The 17,295-nt window shown below is 56.6% G+C and overlaps 1 protein-coding gene and 1 pseudogene across 2 annotated transcripts; both read right to left on the bottom strand.

Moving 5' to 3' along the window:
* Positions 1 to 2,408: 2,408 nt before the first annotated feature.
* Tbx2 (T-box transcription factor 2) lies at positions 2,409 to 11,618 on the bottom strand. 2 transcript variants are annotated; one of them, XM_087572115.1, is made up of 8 exons: positions 11,541 to 11,618; positions 10,900 to 10,943; positions 9,566 to 9,833; positions 8,385 to 8,531; positions 7,201 to 7,277; positions 6,941 to 7,104; positions 5,856 to 6,493; positions 2,409 to 3,798 (listed from the first exon to the last, which is right to left on the bottom strand). In XM_087572115.1, the coding sequence occupies exons 2-8, from the start codon at positions 10,920 to 10,922 to the stop codon at positions 3,352 to 3,354; spliced, it is 1,764 nt and encodes a 587-aa protein (XP_087428241.1). In that variant the 5' UTR covers positions 10,923 to 10,943; positions 11,541 to 11,618; the 3' UTR covers positions 2,409 to 3,351. The 2 variants fall into 2 exon arrangements, with proteins under 2 accessions (XP_087428241.1, NP_001388735.1); NM_001401806.1 differs by having other exon boundaries at positions 10,900 to 11,599.
* An 80-nt stretch (positions 11,619 to 11,698) lies between these two features.
* LOC148003022 (uncharacterized) lies at positions 11,699 to 15,389 on the bottom strand (annotated as a pseudogene).
* Positions 15,390 to 17,295: the final 1,906 nt, after the last annotated feature.

Genomic DNA, 17,295 nt, shown 5'->3' with positions numbered 1-17,295 from the left:
CCCACGCCCGTGAATCCGCAGCCCACTGGGAAGGCTGAGCCCGGTTCCACGCCCTCCGGGAAGGCAGGGCCTACTTCCGAGGCTCAGAAGCCCTCCGCTGCAGCCGGGAAGTTTGGAGGGAAGAAATGGCTTGAGGGTTCGGAAGCCTCGAATTAACCGCCTGGGAAATGCAGTGTCCAACACCTCGGGATCCATTCAGTTGAGTCGCTAGGGGTCTCACCGTGCCCCCAAATTCTGAATCTTCGAGTTCTCCGGTGAATCACACCCAGTCCTAAACCAGCGCACACAATTTTCTCAGACCCCACACTCCCCATAGAGACTCTTGGCGACACGCTTGGTCACCCACTTAACATGCCTCAACGGCCCCTCGACACTCATAGCTCACACATGTCCCTCTGCTGCCGGATTTGTTATCCAAGGTGCCCTGGTGGCAGGTCCTTCGAAGGGTTAAGGCCGTGGGGCACCGGAGCAGCGGGTACGCGGGCGCCTGAGCTAATTGGCGACCCCAGAGACAATGAAGGCTGGAAGGCTGGGAAGGCTGGTGGCTTAATTGGGCCTGGGAGTGGCCAGACCTTTGTCTGGGACAAGGCCCAGCCCATCGGCCGCAGGATCTCCCCCCAATCTGCACTTGGCCTTGCAGCTGGGGCCCAGCGGAGCACTGGGGTGGCAACCCCGGGAGGGGTGTGTGTAAGGCCGAAAGCAAGAGGCTGGGAGGATTCTCCAAATTGCGCTGCAGATCTGCAATAGCACCCCGCCGGAGCTGCTGCGGCTTTGCCCACCACCGCATGTGCTGCCCCCTGGTGTCCGCATGCCGAGGGGGATCCCACAGCCAAACAGCCAGCATTCTTTCCAGGTAGAAAGCGAGAGGAGAGGCCGCAAGAAGCCAGGGCACACCTTGCTCTGTGAATTTTACCGGCCCTTTCAACCAAAAGCGACTTCGAATAAACGCAGAGATTGGGAGAGATTGCGAAGTAGGGAGGGACTTTCCTTGTTCCTGCTTGGCTCATGGACCACATTGCCGCAGTCAGTCCAAGCTGAGCAGAGTAGCTCATCTAGGGTTAGGGTGAGATCGTCTACACACACACACACACACACACACACACACACACACACACGCACGCACGCACGCACGCACACACACGCACGCACACGCACACACACGCGCACCACACCACACCACACCACACACAGGCACACACACTCCACACTCTCTTCTCCTCAGCCCAGGGAAACTCGAGGCAGCCCTCTCCCAGGTAAAGATGGACAAAGTGTTTTGCTTGCAGTGTGTCAGCCCAGGAAGGTGACCTGAGCATTTGGAGTTCCTGAAACTTTCAATTCTACCTACATCTTCACCCTCCTCTTCAAATCACTATCCCCGATGTCCCTGCACGAGTGGGAAGCCATACACCCGCAGAGGTACACAGTGCCTAACAAGCAACATTTTGGGGTTGGATGTCAAAACCTCCTAAATGTAAAGGGATGAAGACGGGGTGGGCGCTCAACGACCACAAACCCAGGGACATGTTGAAGTAGTCAGCTCCCCCTTTACTGACCGCCTTGGTTGAGCACTGAGGCACCTGCCAGAAGGATGAGGTTATCACCATGGCCTTCTGGAGCGAAGTGGATGGGAGAACCTAGCTCTCCTTAACAGAAGGGGGTCTTAGGGAAGCACCAGCCCAGTGGGACCAGTGGGACACGGTAGGACTCCTTTGAAAGTCGCCAGCAAGTTGAGGCAAGGAGGGGAATGACCCACACTCTCACTCCAGGAGATAAATGAGCTCTGAGGGGTTTTTAAAGTCAGACTTTCCCAGCAGCTCAAACACCGAATGATTCCAGAAGGCAAAGTGATGGGACATTATTCTGGAGTCCGTGATATTGAAGAAAGATGGCCACTATCTCCTCCCCAACACACACACACACACACACACACACACACACACACACACACACACAGAGAGAGAGAGAAAGTGAAAAGGGCAGGGACCAGTTTCCCAGATCATGTACCCAGGAAGTTTGAAAGTGGGGTGATGAGCGGGTCCACAGTGTCCTAGAAAGGGAGTCGGGAGACCAGGCCACTCTGCTTCGCTTTGCGTGACTCCCGCGACTAGGTGCCTTGGAGTGGCAGGAGCTGCGGTCACACAGAGTGGCCAGCAGAGGGAGCCAGGGTCACGGGCCTGGGTGTCGGGGGCTGCGGGACGGAGCGGCGCCTCCAGGCCCGGCCTGAGCCAGGCGCCGACGCCGGCGCCTCGGGGGCTCGCGGCTCTGCACGCGGCCCGGCTGTGAAGCCGCGGTCGCCGAGGTGCAGCTGCGGGCCAGATAGGGGCGCCCATGTCCCCGCCTCAGTTCCTTCTTCAGCGCCCACAGAGCCCCAGCCCCGCGCGACCCACAGAGCGCACAGTGCGGGTCACTTCGCATGGTAGCGTTTTTATTATTTTCTCGCTTCGTTCTCCCTCTGGAGCAAAAAGTGAAAACCTGAGGTGGGGCCCGTGGGCTGGGCGGGCAAAACCGGGGCGCAGAGGCTGAGGGGCCCGCGGGGTGGGCCTTCCCTGGGGTTCGGTGCCTCCCCCTACCCCAGCAGCCAAGGATCCCGGGACCCTGTACAATATAGATGCTCATGTAAAATGAAAAAAAAATTAAATGCTATGAGTTAATCTCTAAATATATGTACACAGCAATGTACACCTTCGAATAAATTAATACGAATTTGTATCTTCTGGGAACCTTAAAACTTATTTACACAAATTACCATTTATTTCATAAATATCTTTTGCCCCCTGGGGACTCAAAGCAGAAGTGCAACTTCCTCCGCTGACCCAGAAGTGGAAGTAGGAATGGCGCCTGTCTTTTGTGGGATAGAGGTGGGAAGACCAACCGGACAGGACTCCTCTTAGCTCAAGTCTACGCTGAGTTCAGGCTTCCCTGCCTCCAGCATCGTCCACACCAGTTTCGCACGACATTCAGGCCTAAGGCCAGGATCCTGGGATGCTTTCCGAAGTGAACACCTCTACCCTATGCACCTTTTGGCTTCCAAAGGGACCGCCGGAAAGAGGCCACCCCCATAGTGTTGAAAGAAGGAGGTGCCCTGGGAGTTGACTCTCGAACAGAAATCCGCATCACATCCAGGGGCTCCAGAGTGACTGTGTTCCGGGTAGACTGATTTCCTCGCTAAGACCCCAGGGTAGCGGCCCAGACCCCCGACCTGCCACGCGAGGGTCTATTCTGACCGCTGAAGCCTGCTTTTGCTTCTTTATTTAAATAAATACCCATTCTGTGCTGTACACGTCCCAAACAGCCGAGGCAGAGAGCCCAGCCCGACAGGCTCGTGTGGCAGCGCAGCAGCCAAGCGGTCCCTCACTTGGGAGACTCCCGGCCGGGGGAGAGGGCTCGCTGGCTCTCTAGTCCACTCACCAGTCTCTGGATGCTCTGCAGTTCACTGGCCGCCTCTTTGGCTGAGCCGCTGGGCGATAGGGCCCCGCGGGATGGGCCCCCCACTTTTCGGAGAGCCAGCTCAGGCAGTGGACTGGGCTCACGGCTATTTCCACCCTTGGAGCTCTCCGCCGCCAGCCCAGTGGTAAGGAGGCTAGTGCTAGGTGGGATGGTGACCGGGATCTGGTAGGGGCTGAAGCGCAGGCGGGGCCGGGCACTGCCCAGAAATGGGCTCCGTGATAGAGAACCAGCGGCGGCGGCGGCGGCAGCTGCAGCGCTGGTGGCGGGTAAAGCGGAGGCGGCGGCGGCCGCTGCTGCCATGTAAGTGTACGGGTAGGGGAAGAGGCCTCCGAAAGTGGGCATTGGGATTCCCTGGAAGAAACAGAAGGCAAGAAGGGTTAGACATCTGTCTGAAGCGTCTTTAAAGGTGGTAGCCTGAATACTACAATTAGATACAATTAGATAACCTGTGCCCTACTCATTTAGGCTATAAACCAGAATTCGCATAGCTATAAAACCCCGGGCTCACATGAGATGAACCAGTGTGCCAGGGACAAACCCAGTGAGTGTGTCCATCACCTAGGGTGGGAAGCAAAGACCTGGAGTCTCCCTATTCTGTGCTGTTGGTATTGTAGGGGTAAGAGAATTAGCATCAACTGACTGAACTAGGATGGGCAAAGGCCTAGAGAGAAGAACCAAGACAGGCATGGGGCCAGGTGGCAAGACAACTGGGACTGTCATATGAGGTCCTGCTCCTGTAGGACAGCAGTTCCTCCATGCCTTCTGTCTGCAGGTCCCACACTGCAGTGGGAACACAGGCTTAGGAAGCAGGATGACCAAGTCTCGAGCCTGTTTGCCTGTCCAGGGGTCTCCTGTCTCAGCCCGGATCAGGACACAAGTGACAACCAGTTCATAAACTGGCCTGAACATTTGACAAAGAACTGGCAGCGCTTCTGTGGCAGCTGAGGACGGAATGCAGGCTTTGCCGGTGGATAGCAGAGCAGGAAACCTTGGACACAGGGCACTCAGTTCATGAGGCCCCGATTTGAGATTGTCTGACCTTTTGAGATAATGGCTTATGTCCTGGAGTGTGTGCCTCTGGAGTGGGTGATGAGGCGGGGGGGGGGGGGGGCTCTGACAGTGCCAGGGACAGAGAAAGCCCAAGTCCCTGTTCAAACGGGGTGGGGAGACCAAGAAGCAGCTTAGTCTGTAGGAATAGAAGGGCTTGCTTGTGCACTTCAGATCTAGCACCTCAGGTTGGGAGGAGGGGGAGGGAACTTCTCAAAATTCTGCTTTACCTGACATACAACTATGGCTTTACCACCTAACAATTATAACAACTGACTTCTCATGAGCTCTGGGGTACTCTTTCCCTGGATTTGCACCTACTGACCAGGCCATAGCCAGAAGCCCCAGGCTTCCCCACGGTCAGTCCCCTGTAATGATTAGGGCTTGTTGAGGAAAGAGGCATTCATCCACAGAAAGCCAGGGGTGCAGCTCAACCCTCCAGTCTGGAGTCACAGGGATTCGGGTATTACAGACAAATTCATTTCAGAACCCACCCCCCTTACACATATTCACTTCTGAACCAAAGCCATTTTCTCAAAAATCTAACCTCCTGTTTTCCTTCCCTGGAGATATGATCTCAAGGGTTCAATTTGCCAGAAACCTCAGAGGGAAGAAACCGAATGAAGGGATTCCAAATCTTTCCGCAGGGAATATTCCACCCAAGTAACTAAAGAGCTTGCTCTGCGCATCCGATCTCCGTATTACGCCTCTGGCCACATTTTCATAAACTCTCCCCTGGGAATTTAGAATTTCAGTAGGAGGTTGTGGGGGAGCTAAGCCCCCTTCCCTGGATGCGACAGGAGAGTTAGGGACTCAAGAGTAGGGCAAAGACCAGTCTTGTCACTTGTCAGGACTGGCGACTTACTAGAAGACCTTAAAGGGGCCAGGAATATCTGGAGGTGAGTCATTTGGGGAGTCAACTGTCTAGAAAATAACGCAAAATTCCCTCCTTCGTTCGTCCAGCCTACAATTTTTCAGAGCCAATCATGAGGTAAAGATTTTCTTTCTCAAACATTTCCTAGGGCCAGAAAAGTGGACCCCATAAAACCCAGGAGCACCCTAGTTGATCATTCAGAAGAATTTTGAACTGTGTTCTCTCACTCCTCGCTGGGGTTATAGAGGGGCAAACAGGTCCAGAGAGGACCAGGGACATTCCTAAGGTCACATAGGGTTCAGAAGCAATGTCCTGGTTAGCTCATGGTCGGTTTTAATCTTTTAGGACTTAAATGGCTTTCCTGTAGATAGCTTTTGGTTTCTCGGAGGATCTGAGTACCTATAGCATCTCTCAAGTTCTCTGCCCACCTCAGCCACCAACAAGCTGCTGTGCCACCCTCCGGCTGCCTGCAGATCACAGGCCTTACCTGAGATGCCAGCATGTGCTGGGAGAGGTGGAACGGGAAGGGAGTCGCGGTGCTTGCTGCGCTGGCTGCGGGACCCAGCCCGCCTGCGTCCAGCCCCGCCGCGGTTCCGGGCGCAGCGCCCCCGCTATTGCCACCGCCGCCTGCCACCGAGGCTAGCAGATGACCCATGCCCATGGCGGAGAAGGCTCCGGGGCCCATGGCAAATTGTCCTGGGTGCAGGAAGAGGGGCTGGCCAGCTCCCAACGGCCCAAAGAACTGCTGCCCGTGCAGGTGGCTGGAGAAGGCCAAGCCGGGCAGATGGCCCGCACCCAGGGGGGACGCACTGTCTGTCTGCACCACCAGAGGCGCCAGGCTGGGCTCCTTGCCTTCGCCCACGTCCTTGCGCCCCTCATCCTTCCTCCGGGCCTCCGCGCGCTCCTTCTCCAGGCTCCGCAGACTAAATGGGCCGTCCCCACCGCCCTCCGTCGGTTCCTTGCTGCCCCTCTCCGGGCTGCGCCGCTCCCGGGAGCGTTCGGGTTCGGTCAGGCGAGCGGGGCTGGCGTCCCGCGAAGAGCTGCGGCCCAGGGGCGCTGCGGCGCGCTCCTCGCCCGACCGCTCCGGCTCAGGGTCGCTGTCGGCTGCGCACGGCTTCTCCTCGGCTACGGGGAGGGAGGGAGCACGGGTTACCCCGACGCAGCCGGAGACCGACGTGGCGCCCAGTTCCCCGGAACCTGGACCTGGTCACCGACACTTTAGACAGACCAGCTGTTGGGAAGGTCAAGTTGGGAGAGCTTCTAGGGGCAGCTGCAGGTCACATAAATCAAGACCCATTCTAACACTGGAAGAAAACGAGCCCCGGAGGAGATAGCTTACTTCCAACCACACATCCTAGAAAAGGTCCAGCTCCAAATTCTACCAAATGTCCTGGTTGCCAGGGACAGTCCTTATATGAGAGTACCAAATTGGAAGTTCTAGCCACATTCCGGTAATTTTTATTCAGGCCTTTAAGATTAGCCGATCACTGAGCAAAAGACCGACTTTAAGGGACAACTAAGGGGACATTTCTTGGTCTTTCCCTCCAGACTCGGATCAACTATGCCGCTCACCTCGGGCCCGGTGCAGGCGTAGAGGGCTGGGCGCTGCGCTGGGGGAGGGCGGTGGTTCGCGCGCAGGCGGAGGGTCGCAGGACGAGGCATCGGATTCAGCGCCGTCACGCTCCGGTTTACAGTGCTCCTCATACAAACGGAGAGTGGGCAGCGTTAGCTGCTTCCTGGGGGCGAGCAGAGGGAGCGGTCAGCCGCCATTGTATCCTCCCTGTTTTCTGCGACCCGGGGTACGTGCAACAGGCCATCGGCAGGTCTCTCACCTTTTCTCCCGACGGCCGTTCCCGGTGTCCCGGAAGCCCTTGGCAAAAGGGTTGTTGTCGATCTTCAGTTGTGTAATCTGCAGGACCGAGGAAGCGGTACTAAGTCAAGACCTGGCTCTTCTAGGCTGGCCGGGGGCACCCCGAGGTCAGCGGCTACTGGTACTACACAGTAGAGAGCGGGGTTTGGGGGTGGGGTTGTGCCACCGGCCTGGGGTAGTACGCAGAGAGGTGAGGCCGGCAGACAAGCATCTAGGAAAATGACGGGATCTCTGCATCTCCAACAGTCTTATTCAAGAAATAATCCCTCGACACGCACACACAGGCCCAAGCAAGCAAACAGGCTCACGTAGTCACACAGGTTAAGCTATTCGGCACCTGAGCATAGAAAAACACAGTGCCCGCACACCCAAGTCCGCAGGTCCAGACAAAGTCAAGTCATCGCACTCACAGGCCCATAAGGGCAAGTTCACAAAAGAATAAAAATAAACAAACGAGCGCATATAGAATCTAACGAATTCACTTGTTTCCACACAGAGCTAAGACACTCTATACAATGTACCTGGCCAGGCAGACACCTAGTTTATAAAGACACAACCAAAGACACTGGGACCTTCTCATTTAATCCAAGGCGATCTATGAGGGCCATTTCAGCTAAGGAGAATTCTCCCAGCCTCTCCCAAAGGACCTAGGGCCTGGATGGACTCAGACAAGTGGCTTAGAGGAGCTCGCCAGGGGCTGTGCCACCTGTCCCACTCTTTGGCTCCCTTGGAGAGTAAAAATTGGACCCTGAGTTCCTAGCATCTGTAGAGCTTGGGCAGATTGCCCCAGGCGCCCTCTTTTCATTTAGATTCCCAGTCCTGAGCCAAGAAATGAAGGAATAAAATGTAAAAATGTCAGCGGGAGCCTGAGTCTCTACTAATTGCTAAGTAAACATCTCCACTCCAACTCCGGCCCAGCTGTTTGAGTGCCTCAGGGGAGTGTGTCTGTGTGGGTATGAGGGGGAGCCCGGGGGATTTATGTGGGTGCTGCTCTTCTGAATCTGAGTGGGCGGTGAGTACTTGAAGCTCTCTGCGATGCTGCTGCTACCAGGTGGGTTTGAAGGGAGGGTTGGAGACTGTAAATATTGGGGGGGGGATGTAGATGGATGCAGGGGCCAAGTCCACTCCCCCCTACCCCCAGCACACCTTGTCATTCTGGTAGGCAGTGACAGCGATGAAGTCAGTCTCTGGGAAGACATAGGTGCGAAAGGTACTGTATGGGAGCTTCAAGATGTCGTTGGCTCGCACGATGTGGAAGCGCGGCTGGTACTTGTGCATGGAGTTCAGGATGGTCTGTGAGGAGCAAGAGGTTCAGCCTGCAGTTCCCTGCCCTAGGCCTAAAGCTTTCTGCTATTGGACTGATCTCTCTCTCTCTCTCTCTCTCTCTCTCTCTCTCTCTCTCTCTCTCTTGTTTTTTTTTTTGTTCATTTGTTCACCTGCACTTCATTTTATATTTTCTCATGCTCCCCCCCCCCCTTTTCACAGCTACTCTTTCTTTCTCTTACAACTCCCAGTTGGAAAAAGAAATGAAACAAAACAGAAACAAACAAATAAAATCCATCCCCATTCGTTGACCTCACTTTTCCCTGGCATTACTGGGTCCTGAGATACTAAGGAAAGAAAGTGTGTGTGTGTGTGTGTGTGTGTGTGTGTGTGTGTGTGTGTGTGGTGTGTATTGTGTGTGTATTGTGGTGTGTGTGTGTGTGTGTGTGTGTGTGTGTGTGTGTGTGTGTGTAGGGGTGCTTAAGGGCTAGCTATAATGCACTAGGAGATTCTCTTTGCCCAAGGAACTCCCTAGCACTTGCTAGGACCTTGGCTCAGTCAGAAATGGGGAGTCCCTCCTTATTTTCCATGCCTGGGCATCCGCCTTAATGGAGGGAAGATCTCCCGAAGGCTGGATGAGGGCAGATTTAATTTCTGGATTTCCTAATGGTAGTAAAGGTTAGCTACAGGAGGAAGCCATGGCAGGTTGTCCAAACCCTGGGTCTACACATCCTCAGCAGGGTGACCTCCACAGGACCCAGGGCAGCTTGACCCATTAACACTTGCCTCTTGACTCTAGGAGGGGCTCTCAAAATTCTGTCAGAAATTAACTGAGGTTGAGAGCAGCCTGGAGCTTTCCACAAACTGTCTACATACTTTTCCTCAGGCTTGCAGAACAGGACTCTGGAAGCCTAGGCCCAGCTTACCTGGGCCACAGAGCAGTGACTCAGACAGGGCCGCTCCAGGGGTTCAACCGATGATTCCCTCCTGAAATCCTCTAGCCTCCTTCTACCCACTCAACTGCACCCGGGTTCTCACTGTCTTCCCAACCTGCCCACACTCACGAAGCCATGCTTGTCAGAAATGTTGTTGGTTAGCTTCAGTTTGTGGAAGGCCACGGGCTTGGCCATCCACTGCTCCCCCGTGGCCGGACTGTCCGGGTGGATGTACATGCGTTTAGGCATCTCGGGGTCGGCTTTGCCTGCCACCATCCATCTCGAGTTGTGAAACTTATATCGGCAGTCATCGGCAGCCACAATGTCCATCAGCAGGATGTACTTGGCCTTCTTGTCCAGGCCGCTGACTCGCACCTTGAAGGGGGGGAACATCCGCCTCGGAGGGAGGGAAGGGGGATATGCCATTGGGACCCGGGTCTTCTTGGCCCCTTTGCCTTCCCCGTGGTGTGACACCCTGCCTGAAGTCTCCCCATCTATGTTCCCCATCTATGTCCTCTACTTGTGCTGTGCTCCTAGTGCTACCAGGAAGACCCGACCTGTGTTTGTTACTCCCGAAACATCTCCTTTCTGCCGGCCAGACCCTGTTTTGTAAAGTCTTGGATTAGTTTTGCACTCAGATCTGGGAACCTTTCCTCCACTCTGATCCGAGATGAGGGTTGATGCCCAGGAAAGGAAACTAGGCCCTTTAGAGATACCCTGGGTTTTTCTGAATGGCCCAGAGATTCGTAGAGAGGAAATAAACTATTGGGACAGGCTCAAAGAAATAAACTAGCAAGGTCTTTGTCTGGGGAAACGATTTAGAACCTTAATCAGGGAACCTTAGCCTAGAATTTCGGGGGAACAGGGTGAACCCGAGGCCTGGACTTTCAGTGCTGGGAGGATTGGGGATTGTGTTTTTCTCCTGGCTTTAAGGCCTCAAGAGGTGACTGGTCCAGAGCTCCAAGCTCCAAGGACAAGCAAGATTCTCTCCAAGGCCTAGCTGTGGGCTCAACAACTCTCTGCCAGAATCAAGTGGTCGGTCTGGAGCTAGCAGGAGTCGGGATGCTAGTCACATTATGGACTCCGGTGATCGGTGGAGAATCCGGGTAAGGTTCCTTCTCTTAGGAACTCGGAGACCGACCGGGATACAGAAAAGCGAGACCGCAAGGGGCGGAGGAGCCCCTCCAGAGTCGAGCCACAGAGGCTTTGAGACTCAGAAAGGTTAGGAATATTCTTTAGGAGAGTGTTTTCGTTTTATTTCAATCGAGAGGTGTTTGCTTTTCTTTTTCTTTTTTAATTCGCTCCGGAGTCAAACGAAAAAAAAAAAGTCAGTTTGCTTGTCTGTGGAGAAGAGCGTGGCGCCAGGGCCGGAGCGTGGAGAGCCTAGAGTGCATCGGCCCAGTGCTGGTGGGTGCTGTCCGATCCCCGAGCCCTCCCGCCCGCCGGTCTCCCGGCCACCCTACCTCCCGGACTTGGTGATGACCATCTCGGTGCCCAGCTTGTGGAACTGGTCCCACAGCTCCTTGGCCTCCAGCGTCACCTTGGGGTCGTCCTCCACCTCGTCCTCGGGTTCCAGGCTCTTGAGCGAGCGCAGATGCGCGGCGGGCGGGTGCGGGCCGAGTGCCGAGACGTGCAGCCCCGCCTCGGCTGCCGCCGCCGCCGCTGCAGCCGCGGCCGCCGCCCCCGCCAGGCCCGGGTCGGGCAGAGGCTTGGCCAGCGCGCCGGGCGGCAGCGCTAGCGCCGGGAAGAAGGAGGGCTGCGCTGCCGCCAGGAAGGCGGACATGGGGAAGTCGGCGGGCCGTGGCGCGTGGAACGGATGGTAAGCCATGGCGCTGGCTGCCAGCGCCGGCTCTCTCATCGGGACATCCGGCCCAGGCACCCGGGAGCCGGGGCCGGGGCCGGGGGCGCGCGCCTCGGACCCCCGGCCCGGGCGGCGGCGCGCGCGGAGGACAGACGGCCCGGGCGGCGGGCGCGGCAGCGGCTTCTCCCGGCTCCCCGTCCCGCGCACCTCAAGGGGCGCGGGGCTCTGGACGCGGGGGCGGAGGGGGCTCTGCGCGGGGCTGGGCTGGGCTGGCCGACTCCGGCGCCGGGGACCACGCGCGACTGGTTAGATCTTGTCCTGATCTCTGGAAAACTGTGACTATCTCACATGTCCTGCCCTGTTCGGATCCCCTGCGCTAACGAGCCAGGCCCCCCTTGATTGCTGATTTTACGCTTTTTGGACCAATTGTGGGTCTCCGGGGGCGGGGTTTTGACAGCTCAGGCCAAGCTCTGGACGGGAGGGGGGGCCAGGGAGAAGGTGTCGGAAGCCTCAGCAGTAAGAAAACATGTCAACAGAATAAAATATTAACCAATGACGGGCCGGCGGGCCCCGAGACCCCTCCCCCTGGCCTGGCCCCCACCTCGTCGTCCGCGCCGGCCGCTGCCTGGGCGAGGGCTGGAAAGCGCAGAGGGCCGATCTGACCCGCCGAAAGGGCCTGAGGCAGGGGGCGCCCGGATCCCAGGGCCTTGGGGAAGGACCCCTAGCCGCATGCCGGCCCCAAGTGCAAAGCATTGACACGTTCGGGAGAGGAGAGGGGGCGCCCTTTCCCTCCCGCGCCGGGAGTCCCGGCCGCTTTGGCCTGCGCCCCAGCCTGGCCTCCCACCCCACTCCCGGTCACCGCCCCGGGTCCATGCACTTCGGAGGGAGGCTGCGGGCACTGGAAAGCGAGGCCGGTGGGCGGGCAAGTCAGGAGGCTCGGGCGACCGAGGTCCCGGAGCCGAAATCAGGTGGCCGGAGCCGGTGAGTGGGGAGCCACGGCAGAACCCTGATGGGGCCGGCACGGGCGGGAGCGGGACGCGGCCTTGCACTGGAGAAATGAAGGGACCCCCCCCTCCTCACCTGCTCCTCCCCTCATAGACTCAGGAACTGGGGTTACAGGCAGGCCGGCATTTAGCCTAAAGTAGGTATGTGTCAGGTCCTAAGTCAAAACCTTCTGGCGAGTTGGGGAATGGATCCTTGGGGCCAGATAGGTGAGCGCACCTTCTACAGAGCCCAAGGCGGTACCGCGCTAGCCGATCCTAGAACTCAGATTCTCCACACGCGCCAGAACGAATTTTCGCCGCATCCGGTATTGGAGATGCAAGCTTATCTCTTCCTAAACACTGGCATCTTTCCTTCACCTCCAGTTACTTCTCTAGAGTTTGTTTCCGTCTTTTGGAAGCTCAAGGCCCCCTAGTTCAGGAATGCTGAGTAATGCGGGTGGGAATCGAGGTGTCTGCCAGCATGTGTGAACACCCCTTTCGACAATCAGTCTTCGTTTGCTCTCTGGCAACGGCCCCAATGCATCTTCGTGTGTGTGTGTGTGTGTGTGTGTGTGTGTGTGTGTGTGTGTGTGTGTGTGTATTTTGTGTCCAGTGTGGTGCCCTCCGTACACATTGAGAGCCATAATCAGGTGTGTCCAGAGTAAAAAGATCATACACTTGCCCATTTATGGCTGGTGCTCCGACCCTTGTGCTTGTTGGGGAGGGGAGGCAGGGTATGCACTAGCCACAGTGGACCCTCCCACCCACCCAACCAGTATAAGCAAATTCTGCCCTGTGCTCGCATGGTGGGTGCCCTGTGCTCGCTCATCAGTGGCCCAGGCAGCTCGCCCCTCTGCTACGTACACCAGGTCTCCGGGCACTTGGTAGCTGACCGCCCAGAAAGGCGTTTAAAAGCTAGTCGCCCCCGGCAGTACGGGGTTGAAACCAGCAGGAGTCGTTTGGCCTCCACGACCTTTTTTCCTATACATCTGAGCCAACCACCAGGAGCTTGTAATTCTTCATAGCCCTGTGCGCGCCTGCCCCACTAGGTTTTTCTTCAGGACCTTACTCTTGGCTAGGTCGCTTTTTCTCATTTTTTTCTCTGCCCATAATGAATCTTCAGCTCTAGTTCGCAGCTGGTGTGAGATCCATGGCAGCTTTGCATTGGTTCCAATTTAGACAGGATGTGGCTCCTCCAGGAGATAGGTGTCTGAACAACACACTTAGGCAGTTAGTGAGGCGAACAACAACAACAACAACAACAACAAAGTCAGGTCAGCTTTCCGAATTAGTTGTGTGTGTGGGATCAGGCACTTTAGTACCTTGTAAAAATGTGTATGTATTGAAGTATGTATGTATTTTTGGACATTTTTCCTGGATAGCATACTGTAGCTGGTCTACCCGTTTAGGCCCGAGATTTGAAACACGAAGGTCTGAATTATTGGTCCTCGAAACCGGGCAGCTGTCGCCCAGTGGCTACATTAGGGGATCTGAATCCCACTTAAGTTAAGGACCTGACCTGCGACTGGTCAGACACTTTTTCCCTGCCTCCCCGGCAGGTTGGGATTCCACCAACCGCTCCAGCCCACCACCACACAGTCACCTGGAGAACCTGCCTTAGCCACTCTTAAGATTCTTTATCGACCCATCCCCAAACTTTCTTAGAATATCCTTGGATCATCGAAAACTGGCGCTGGGGCGGCCCAAGCAGCCTCTTGAGCGGCGCCTTGCGGCCCGCAGCTCCTGCTCCGCCCTACCCCCGCCTGGGTCTACCCCCCACTCCTCTCCCCTTCTCAGGAACAGGCGCCCCTGGGGGAGTCCCCCGGGCAGAGTGTGCGTGTCTCTTTAAGAGGCCCCGGGGGGCGCCTCGCGGGCCGCCCGGGGCTGGAGGGGGAGGGCACGGGCGAGGGCGCCTGGCGCCAGGCGGCCGAGGCTCCACAACAAAGCTCCGGCCCCTGTCACTTCGCATCGGCCGGGACCCGCAGACGGGTGGGGGACGCGCGCTCTGCCGCCCCTCCCTCTCCCAGGCAGTCCTGGGCCGGGGCGTCGGGCAGGCGCTGGCTTCGCGGTTCCAGGCCCCTTTCACGTGGTTCTTAGTCTTAGCTTCCCGCAACCAAACCGAGCACCAGTAGCCCGGGCCAGAGGGGACTGCGTTCCCAAGCCTGGCAGGGCTGCCGGGTTCATCTTTTGGCCGGGTTACATCGAGAATGGTCTCGCATAGGTCCCTGTAGGTATCTGCACGCATGACCCGCGTGGAGTGGATGCGGGAATGCTGGGGGATGTGTGGTCCTGTGGCAGAGTTGAATGAGGGGCACGTGAGCGCCAAAAACTGGGCACTAAGCACGCCTTGACATATGAATGTGTCTGGAAAAAGCTGGGGTGACATGAGTGGCCCTATGCGTCGGACAAGTGGTCGGTAGAAGACACTAGGCGCATTCGTTGTTTCCATCCATGGCTTCTCCACCGGACCCGCGCCTCTTGGAGCCTTGGCGCCAGCTAGCCCGGTTAAGCAGTAGGGCTGGGCTCCCCCGCGGTCCTGGGTCTGGCCAGGCTGGGGGCCGCGGCCTCGGTGACCCCAGCCCCCGGCGGCCCAGCCTATCCCGTCCACTTAAACAAATTGCGGCTGACAGGCGCGCAGTCTCCTTGGAGCCGCAGCTCGCCGGTCGCCTCTCTCGTCCCAATTACCCAGCGCAGGGTCTGGCCAACAAGCTGGGGTGTGGCAGGCAACGCGGGAAGAGTGGGCTGCCGGACCTTCCTTCTGGTCACGGTGTGGCCCTAGTCTGGTGCCAGGACCAGCCGCGGGGCCACTTCCTTGTCAGCCTCTGGGAAGCATTGGAACTGTTACCTCCTGTGTGGCCCACTGCCTGCCTGCTTTCCAGATTGATACGAAGGCGAAGGCGAGGCCCAGCTAAGCTGTCTCTGCCAGGGACAGAGTTGCTCCGGTGGGCGGGCATCTCTTTGCGTATTGAGACATCACGCGGTTAGGAACATAGGTTATGTTCTTGTTGATTTGGGGAGACTTTCTCCAGAGCTTTAGGAATCCTGTAACTCCTCCAAACTGCTAGATACTCGCTACCCTGAGCGTTGGTTCCGCCAAGTGCAGCTGTCGCTCTTGGTACACAACGGGTAGGAAAAGTGAGGCGCCAGTCTTGAACGTGAGCCTGGACATGGTGCGTGTTTGGGATCTCAAAAGAGCGAACCGGCTTGAGAAAGGTCCCCAGATAGGCCCACCTACAATAGTGGGTCGGGGCTGGTCTGCGGGCACTGAGTACCTGGGGAACAGCACGGTGACAATTTGCGGGTCTCCCGCAGTTCCACTCCTACCAATGAACTACTAGGGCTGTAGCCTTCGAGCACCTTTCTGACCACAGTGGTCCCTTTTCCTCCGCCATGCCATCTCTGCAGCGCTCTTCATAGTCCCTCTCCTTATAGAGGAGAATCCTGAAGCCCAGCTAGAGCTGAAGTTAATTTGCCTAAGGTCACATGGCTCCAGGTGGAGAAACTAGAACGGAATCCCAAACCCACTCCTTAGAAAAGAGGTGGTGGTATTGCTGTTCTGCTCAGAGCACAAAGCCACGCTGGCATTCAGAACCTCCACAGGGATCTGACTTTGCAGACCAGGTCTGCGGGAGGGTTTACAGGGAGCACTTCCGAGTGAGAGGAGTCTGGGACTGTCTGCGGGGCATCAGATAGATCAGCTGGGATTCAGGTGGCCGTACAGAAACAGGACGGAGCCCATGGAGCAGCAAGGTGCAGACAGGAGTCAGCTGACTAGCTGTGACTCCATGACCTTGGGAAAGTCTCTGCCCTTCTTGGGGCTCAGACTTGTCATCAACAAAAGGAGGGTGGAATGAGTGGGTTTATTAGTCGGATTTTTAGAACTTAGAAACCAGTATTGGGAAATTATCCTGTTACAGCCCAGTGGCTGTTTTGTATGCTTCTGACAGAGCCTGTCCTCATGTCTGTGTCTGTATGATTTTTTTGCCCTTGGACCACCGGGCTCTTTACTGAATCACTCCCACCAGACAGTGCGGTGGCCAGTTCCCAGCAGCCTCTTTGCAGATGATGAAGGTATTTTCTTCCATCCAGATTGAAAGGGAGCCCAATAAGTAGGTAGTACTGTGAGAATTAGGAGGTCACTTGCCTTCCTCAAGGTCACCTGGCTCAGTCACAATTAGATTCATGTTCTGATGGCTTTCTGAGTGATGGTATCATGAGGTCTGAGGGTAGAGGGGGGAGGCTGAGGTTGTTTCGGATGTTATCTGTAGAGGGTAAGAGGCGGCCCCTCTAGGGCTAGTGGCAGTAAGGTCCCTGGTCTAGCTCTCACCTTCAGCTGATTACAGACTATGGCTGGGTCCCTAACCTTCCCAATTAGCTGGAGGCCAGGCCCAGGGCCTTTCAGATAACCTGAACTCCAACCGGCAGCCAGCCGCTATGGGGCCGGCTTATCTAAGCTCTCTGATCCTCACCCTTCCCCCATTTACTTAGAATTGCCCTGACTACAAGCAGATGAATAAGCAGATTGTCCTGCGTGCTCACCAGCCAAGTCCAGCACTACACCCACTACTTTCCCTGACTGGAGGAGGCCACATCTGTTTTCTCCCCACTGTAAAGGAAGGGCTGGGCTGGGGTCGGTAGGTCCCCTGCAGGGCTGAGAGAGACCCTGGCAGCCATGTCTTTGTCCCATCTCTGTGCTCAAGGGTGGGTGCAGAGGTCATGCTTTCTACAGCTTCTGTACCATCCCTGGTCAGCCAAGCCACCAGCTGTGTGCACAAAGCAGCCTGTGGCACCCTCCTTCTGTCCTCTGTTGACCAAAATGCTACTCCAGCTGGGGATGGGGGCTGTGCCAGACAGATCTATGTTGACTGCTGCCCAAATGGGGAAAAGCTGCTCTCCTGTGGAGTCCCAGCTTGCTGGGCCTAGGCCTTGTGTTGCCATTCCTGCCATCTCCCAAGCTTTCTTCTGATACAGGGTTTCTCAGCTCCCAGGAGCCCAGGCAGGAGCAGAGTGTGTGCGATTCAGTTCGGTTCCCCATATGCTCGATTGATCTGGTGAAGGAGTCTAAATATTAAATT

The sequence above is a fragment of the Rattus norvegicus genome, chromosome 10, assembly GCF_021556685.1.
Source record: "Rattus norvegicus strain SHRSP/BbbUtx chromosome 10, alternate assembly SHRSP_T2T, whole genome shotgun sequence".
Taxonomy (NCBI): domain Eukaryota; kingdom Metazoa; phylum Chordata; class Mammalia; order Rodentia; family Muridae; genus Rattus; species Rattus norvegicus.
Note: the sequence above shows the minus strand (reverse complement) of the source record. Positions and strands in the feature narration are given on the sequence as shown.